Source organism: Ptychodera flava, chromosome 3 (genome assembly GCF_041260155.1).
Source record: "Ptychodera flava strain L36383 chromosome 3, AS_Pfla_20210202, whole genome shotgun sequence".
Classification (NCBI taxonomy): Eukaryota; Metazoa; Hemichordata; class Enteropneusta; family Ptychoderidae; genus Ptychodera; species Ptychodera flava.
Window position 1 is genome coordinate 32,022,962 of NC_091930.1, and position 7,845 is coordinate 32,030,806.

General features: G+C 39.2%; 1 protein-coding gene and 1 long non-coding RNA gene across 2 annotated transcripts; both read left to right on the top strand.

Annotated features, from left to right (window-relative positions):
* The first annotated feature begins 2,328 nt into the window (after window positions 1–2,328).
* LOC139129844 (uncharacterized) lies at window positions 2,329–3,376 on the top strand. The gene is made up of 2 exons (XR_011551698.1): window positions 2,329–2,446; window positions 3,242–3,376. It is a non-coding gene; the product is annotated as an uncharacterized lncRNA (long non-coding RNA).
* Window positions 3,377–3,785: 409 nt separating this feature from the next.
* Window positions 3,786–7,154, top strand: LOC139129204 (limbic system-associated membrane protein-like). The gene is made up of 6 exons (XM_070694843.1): window positions 3,786–3,798; window positions 4,234–4,515; window positions 4,972–5,280; window positions 5,395–5,535; window positions 6,529–6,605; window positions 7,032–7,154. Exons 1-6 carry the CDS (start codon window positions 3,786–3,788, stop codon window positions 7,152–7,154), a joined length of 945 nt encoding a protein of 314 aa, XP_070550944.1.
* The last annotated feature ends 691 nt before the right edge of the window (window positions 7,155–7,845 follow it).

Sequence of the window (7,845 nt, forward strand, 5' to 3'; positions counted from 1 at the left end):
TGATTCGTCGCATGACCTATTACCTTCGAATTTACAACCTCTGACATTTCCTTCCTCACATGGAGACCGTAGTATGAGGAATGCGTCCAGTTCCTCTTGTTAGGAGTCAACAAGCGCGACATTAATATCAACCAAGACTTTGTCCAGAAGAACGAAAGAAACGTTTTACCTGAACGTTGAGGGCGAATTATGAGACATGAAAACTCCTGTAACCATGAAATGATTTGCGGCAGAGTGTCACGCGTACACTTTTCTCTTGCTCCAACCGCGGCACATAGTCACTGTCGCGGTCAATTTGCTCCTGAGAATCTACTTGATCTAACCGCCTCCATCTGAACACAAAGCGTTTTGTTTGATATAATCAAGTGCAATTACCCATTTTCGCCATGTAAAGTGCGGATATCATGCAATCTACTGAGAAAGAGATATATTTGTAATAAAGGTCAATTTCCATTATAAAGAGCAAATCAATGATGAAAGTGAGGTTGTATTGGTACAAATATTTTCCTTTATCTATTATGTCAGGATTGCGCCCCTTACGGCAGACAGTGATACATTTTAATTTATGCCGCCCTCAACTCAGTGTTGATGCGCACTGGCCATGACGTCATTTTTAAAGCCCAACAACCATCCTGTGCTACTAAGTTGTGTAATCTCCAGAAGCCGAACGAATCGTTCGTTATGGATTATTAGCTCAGAGTCAACACGTTGTTGCAAGGGGGTACCGTGTGTAGACATTGCAAAGAGTATGGCCGACCTGAAGCTGCCTGTAATCTGGTTGTTTGTACCGGTACTCTCAGCAAGTAAGCTGTCTTCATTCACCAAATTTAGCGTCATGTCAGCCATCGTTTGAATTGAATCAGGCATGTTTTACGGCAAATGTTGATTGCCTTCTATGGTTTTAATATCGGCGTGTCGAAGTACGTCTTATTCATGATCGCACGGTGGTATCCTGGTAGGGTTCACGAACCTGTGTTCCGATTCTATGCAATATTATCAAATCGAAAGTCTTATTATAGTAGAGTTCAAGGTAACAGTAAGCATCAGCCAGTCGGATGGGGTGTGGTGGGGGCGTGTATGTACCTCTTTATATTAACAGCTATGAACAACTATCAAAAAATTGGTTCGTTTATACACACTGTTGACATATATTATCAAAGCTCAGTGTTACTAATAACGGCCAGTCCATGAACACACCTTGTGCGTGCTTGTTTAGCATTATATCCTGCCTACGCATTGAACAGATGGCACTTCAAGCAAAATACATTAATGTGGCATTCCTCAGTTATTATGCGTGTCTACATCGGCCAAGAGTACGCATCATTGCTCTGTTGTTGGGCACCGAACCAACGATCATACGCGATGAGTTCTCGAGACCCTGGTGATATACCACAAGGGGCGGACTCACCAATGCGATAACTGTGAGCATGACACTCGGGTAAGGTGTCTTGCCATTAGGCCAAGGACTTTGCTCCATCTCAAGTTGCTTGATTCGGTGATGGGTGATGGAGTACTCCATCCTGTAAATGGGCTTTAGTCCATTGCATGACTGATCAAAAAAAAAAATAACACCTACAAGCCTAATATCCATTAGCGTAGTACGTACCTCGAAAGTGAAACATTACTCTTACAAATATCAATAATAAGAACTAGGCGTCACCATGCAAATTTTGGTTCTGGGGAAACAAATTACCTTACATATAACGACATTTTAATTTCAAAATGACGCCATCCCGGTTTGTGCTCTCTATGGAGAAATCACAGCTCTCAATTTTCATAGAACTGAGAAGGTGAACATATCACTGCCTCCAAGGGCTTCAAAATGAATCCAAACAAGCGTTAGACCAAAATATAATGAAATAAATTATAAAGTCAAAATATCTCTCCCCGAGTCGCATTCTTCGTTGATAAAATGATGCATTTCTTATGTTTCAGTTACGATAAAATGTCGCTCAAATGAACGATATATTGTTTGTTTGTTTATTTTTTTTGTTTATTGTTTGTTTATGGTCAACCATTCAACTGTTTATTTGACACACCCGTATGACCTTTCCAGATATGAGTTAGCATAATGTTTAACATCTTTTTAATTTTCATCGTTTCAGCAATGCTTTCGTTTTGTTTATTTATTTTCTAGTATCAACAGCGTCTATTGTCGAGGGTCCGGTTGACACTTTGGCAATTGCAGGCTTCGATACTCAATTGAACTGCACTGTTAAGGACACAACGGCCCAGTTGGTGACATGGCGCTGTCTTGAATGCTCTCCCCCCGAAATTACATTCAATGACCACTCGACGGACACTGATAAATATGACGTCATTTCCATTGCTGGTCCTTTCGATAGTTATCATCTTCGTGTACTCAACACCACAACCCTTGACGAAGGCAGTTACCAGTGCACTATCGGGATGGCGGACGACGCAGCAGCAAATATAACAATATTGAGTACGCTTTATATCGTATTAATTATTTCTGAAGATCGTATTTTCCCGCCATTTATGCTGTCTGCGATAAACTTGACTGCATCATCTGAAAGAGTCTGGCGTGCCAGTAGGATCTGATTGTGTACAGCTGCCAGATACATTTGGTGGCGCTAGTGATATAACCTAATATACTAAATATTTCTGACAATTGATAATGCTTAAAGGGATATAGTCGTCGGAACTGCGCCTGTGCAAGTTTCTCGTTTACAAACAATGTATTTCGTGCACGATATCGAAATGCACCTCATCATCATAGCTGCAACATTTAAATTATACGATGATAGATTATGACAGACATGTTTTAACTGTCATCATCACCATTGTGCCTTGGATACATTGTTGCCATGGGCCGTCTGGGTCCCATACGACCTTTGAGCGCAGTTCCGACGACTATATCCCCTTAAATGTGATATAGAGTAAACGGAACGACATGAGAAAGCGAGTCCTTACAAAACAGCGTGGAGGTCTTTAAATTGATACAATGGAGGGAGGATCCCAAATTCTAGTGTAAATCCCAAATCCAACCAAAAGTCTCTACTTCCTCATATATGATAATTTATATTAAAAATCATAATAAACATGATATTCCACAACATTCTAGACTAGTCTGGACTGATTGAACTGGCTGTTGGGGAGAATGACCTACTTTACATTATTAATAATGAACTAAATTTGTCCTTCGCGTTGGTTATCTCTGAAAAGCACATTATATTAATTCTGGTTTTTTGTTTGTTTTGGTTTCGACATTATTTCATAGCAAGTGGGCCTTCGTGTGTCGTCACTCCATCGACGTTCGTGATTGAAGACGAGGAAGCGACTCTGACATGCGCTGTGGAGAAAGGCGTTCCACCGGGTGAACTGGTGTGGTACAGAGAAGGCGTGGCGGTATCGAGGGATGGGGCATCTACAAGACATGAACTTAATTTGGTGTTTACGAGGGAAGACAACGGCACATCCTTCACCTGCACACTTGAAGACGACACCCTGCCGCCACAAACTGAAGACTTGATGACATGCGCAGACGATGTCGTCATCATTGTGCAGTGTGAGTAATACTGGTTGGAAAAAGTTGACTTTAACGTGATGGTCCTCAACGTTTTTATACTGTAAACTCACTCGAATTGAAATGTCGTTAATCGACAACATAAAAGTGCAATTTAATGAAGAGATTAAGTTGCTATTTCCTATTCTTTACAATTGAATGATATGCAAGTTATGTCGACACTTAAAATGATATAGGTATCAAATGCCACTTAAATGTACTAAACATAAGTCTGTTGAATACTAGAGCAGTCCGCAACATGTCGAGAGCATGTAAATTATGTACAATCATGCCCAATATTGTGTCATTGCATTGTCTACCCGTCCTGCCTATGGTGTGGAGGAAGGTGTGTGTATTTGACGATTCTAGTATCAGAAAATATCAGAGATATAAAAAACTAACCAAATAAACAGAACAGGGCCGACTACAAGACAAATATAATGATTACAACAATATCGGTACCGCCAAAAGACGGCACCTATTCCTTTGTTGCTATCCACTGATTTCTTTTTTGTCTTCATTTTTTTAATTTTTTCATTTTAGACTTTTAAACAATAACATGAAACATATCGAATTTGATATTCTTCCTCACAATACTTAATGATTGTTTTCATAACAACATTCCGTTTGATGTTGAATTTCATTTGTAACTATCAGTTTAATTTCTTCATTTTTTAACGTTGTGAGTATTTTCTTGACATAAACAGATAAGTGTGCCGTTACCATGATAGTACAACCGGTAAATAACACCATGGAGGGTGACGACGTAACTATCCATTGCTCATCACATGAAGGGTACCCTGACCCCTACAAGATTGGTTTAATCTTTAACAGCGAAGAGGTCATTGGGGTGTACGGGACAGAGATAAATCATACGATTGAAAACATTTTACGGTCGCAGAGTGGTACGTACGAGTGTTTTGCCGTTACAAGGTTTTACGATGACAGTGAACAACGAAGTACGGCACAATACGACATCATTGTGAACTGTAAGTACAACCTACCAGAGAGAGAGAGAGAGAGAGAGAGAGAGAGAGAGAGAGAGAGAGAGGAGAGAGAGAGGAGAGAGAGAGAGAGAGAGAGAGAGAGAGAGAGAGAGAGAGAGAGAGATTTTAATATTTTGGTAATTTTATTTATATTTTTTAGTCAAAACCCACAAGCCCTCAAGAGTGAAGCACTTTCGGTCAGATAAGATTATGCCCAATATGATTATCTCCGTTGGAGATACGTCAGAGGATCATAAAAGAAGAAATAATTACCCTCTATCCAAAGATAACTTTCAGTTTTGGTCTTAGTTTAAACCAAAGTCTGCTGTGTTTAATAGTGAAATGCTTTACAATGTATCACTTTTAATGCTAAAGGATGGATTATTATTTGCTTTAAATTTATATTTATTCAATTCATTTATTCAACTGATGTTGACTTCTCTTCTGCCCTGACAATAGATCCAGCGACAGTCACTCACGTGAGTAAAACTGAACACCAGGCGGAGATTGGCGACATCGTCGTTATGAAATGCGCCGCTGATGGGGTGCCAAAGCCGTCGATAACATGGTACGACGGCGCGAACGACACAATACATGAACGAGCCGACGACAATTTGAAGGTTTCCGCTGGCGGAGACGGAACCGTGGTAAACAGCTCCCTCACTCTCACACTTGAAAACGAGTCATATTATGGCACTTACACGTGCGAAGCTTTCAATTTTAACCAGTCTGGTGATTCTCAAACCTTCATTGTCACGCAGAATAAGGGTAAGAAATACGTCTTTTCTCACAGCTTTTGGAAAACAAAATTTCTGTTCATCCTAAAACTGACGACTCTTGAAGATATTAATACTTTCTCCCTCCAATTATCCATAATTAAAGTTACAGATGACCCTGTCAACCTTAGCCTTGTACTCGGTGTCGTAGCTGGCGTCATTTTGGTTACTCTCGTGTCTTTGGTGATTTTGTACCTGGTAGTAATTAAGAAGAAACACAGAAGCAAAGTTGAGGACTCGCCTAAAGGTAATTAAAAACTTAGCTTTGAAAATATGTTCGCATGAAACGATGTTTACGTCGATGACGTCGGTAGAATTGAATACTTAATACAGGTAAATAACCCCTGATAGCACTACCATTTTTATGTTATGTGTACTCAAGAAATCAGGAACAAGTAAAAGTTTTCGTTTCCCTAAACTGAACGTATTTTTGCTTTCCAAATTCGTTGCCGGCAGTGGCGAATCCATAAGTTGTGTTAACACATTAAATCCGATATTTTGACATAATATTGGAAGTGATCAATCTTTTTTCAAATGGAATGTATGATAGGAAAAATACGCCAAAACATTATGCACTTGTAGATAAACGCTTTTTGAAATCAACAGCTAGTTTTGTGTTAGGAGGATTCAGTTCCATGCAATTTGTGACAGAAGAGCTTCACCATGGCGCAATACAGCGGCATGCGCAAAATGACACAATGGATGACAAAGATTCACGAAAACTTGACCGAAATCAATCGAGTCATCAAGGCGCGCAAAGCAAATCGGAATAACGTTTAACCTCGTCAGCCCAATTAAAAATAAACTTATAAATTAATGGGGTTGCAAGTTTTGACTGGAAACACATTAAAAGCACATGAGACAAATCTGAACAGCACGTGTTTTGCACAAAATTATTAGTTGATCTGAACAATGTAAAATCGCCAATTATCTCTCGATTTTTTTATGCAAATTGTTTTTTTTTTTGAGGAATCCCGATAATACGTCGTACACCGATGTCCTTCTTGGCAAACTAATCAAACGCAAATTAATGATTATGTGTTGTCTTTGTATTAGTTTAATACACATGACAACATAGTCCACACGATATCCAGAAACTGTTAACTGTTAATGTAGACGTTCAATGAAAACAATCAGACGGGCAAATATATTGAGGTTGAATTTTTCGGTATTACCCTCTATATATTAATTGTAATGTAATCAATAATCGATTAGCTCAAAATCTTAATTTTTACTTTAGATTTACCAGCAGAACCACATGAACCAGAGACTGCAAGGTCGCAAAAACGTAAAAGACGTAAAAGACGCAAACGAGGGGTAAGTGTTGCCCATTGGCAATGTTGAACGCTTCAGGAATGTCTCTTACTGTTAACTTTTCACTACAATTGTTCGTTTTCACAAGCAATAATTCTTTTTTCCAAGTCTATAATTCGTATTTTCCTTTGTATGTCGAGCAATAAACGCTACATGCAATATTGTTACATTTTGAATTATTTTACTGTCGCTATCTATGCAACAAAAGTTTATAACATAAATTCTCTTCGGGTTTTTTATGATAGAGACTCGTTTCAGACATGTTTGTTCCGCTAAACATTTCATTCCTCCATGACCTGATAGCTTGGTGCCATCTAACGCTATGTAAAGGCCACATTTGTTTTGAGTCGAAATGTATGCACGTCAAAAGTAAACACCTCCATGCTTACTCTTGCACAGGGACCGTAATACCATACTATTTGTTTTCAGGGTTCAAAGAGGGCTTACGACCGTCCAAAAACCGCTTCCCCTCATGCCAAGTACTGCCGCCAGGAAGTGTCCGGTTTCAAACCGCTTCAACCCGTGAAAATCACGGGTAACCCGATTAATTGACATGCATTTATGCATGGATTAGCCATGACGTGTTCATTTTCTATGCATATATGCAGAGCGTAAGCTGTCACTCAAGACAGTGATTGTTTACTTTGGTGACAAAAGAAGTCAAGTATCAGTGTCAATCCTTGAGTGAAACAAAAAATCCAAATCTTTCGTATGCAAAAATGTGAAAGAGGCTCCCCACCTAACTATCCAAAATGTTTTTTGTGTCGAGTTTGTGTTTGATTCGTTTCGAAAATGTGTTCCTACATTCTTATCCGATTGTTTGTGTTAATGAAATGTTTGTTTCGCTTCGGATATTTGTAGGGAAGTTTGGATTAGTGTGTACGGTAATGTTTTGTTTGTGTGGGGAAAGCTTATGGCGAGACGCAGCCGGGCCTATGGTGTTACAAAGTTGATAGAGTGGCCCTTTGACGCTTGAGTTTCGAAACCCGAGTGTGGTTTCTCATCAGTCGCAGTTTAGATTCTTTCCTTAGTTTGTGTTTGTGAAAATTTATTTTAATGCATTTTAGTGGTCTTGCTCTTCGAGTAGCGAGGCAAGTATATTAATGTTTGGGTCTCGTTGTGAGTCCGTTCGGTGGTTCGGTTTGTTTGTTCTATGTTTCTTTACTTTTGTAAATTTTGTTTAGACTAGTGTGTCTTTTAGATTTTTTGCGGCGGTTTGTGAACTTTTAGGCAATAAGTACCA

Excerpts from the sequence above, each read along its gene's own strand:
- LOC139129204 (XM_070694843.1), top strand. Across the intron at positions 4,516-4,971 it reads ATACGACATCATTGTGAACT|ATCCAGCGACAGTCACTCAC; the intron begins GTAAGTACAACC and ends CCCTGACAATAG. Across the intron at positions 5,281-5,394 it reads CATTGTCACGCAGAATAAGG|TTACAGATGACCCTGTCAAC; the intron begins GTAAGAAATACG and ends CCATAATTAAAG.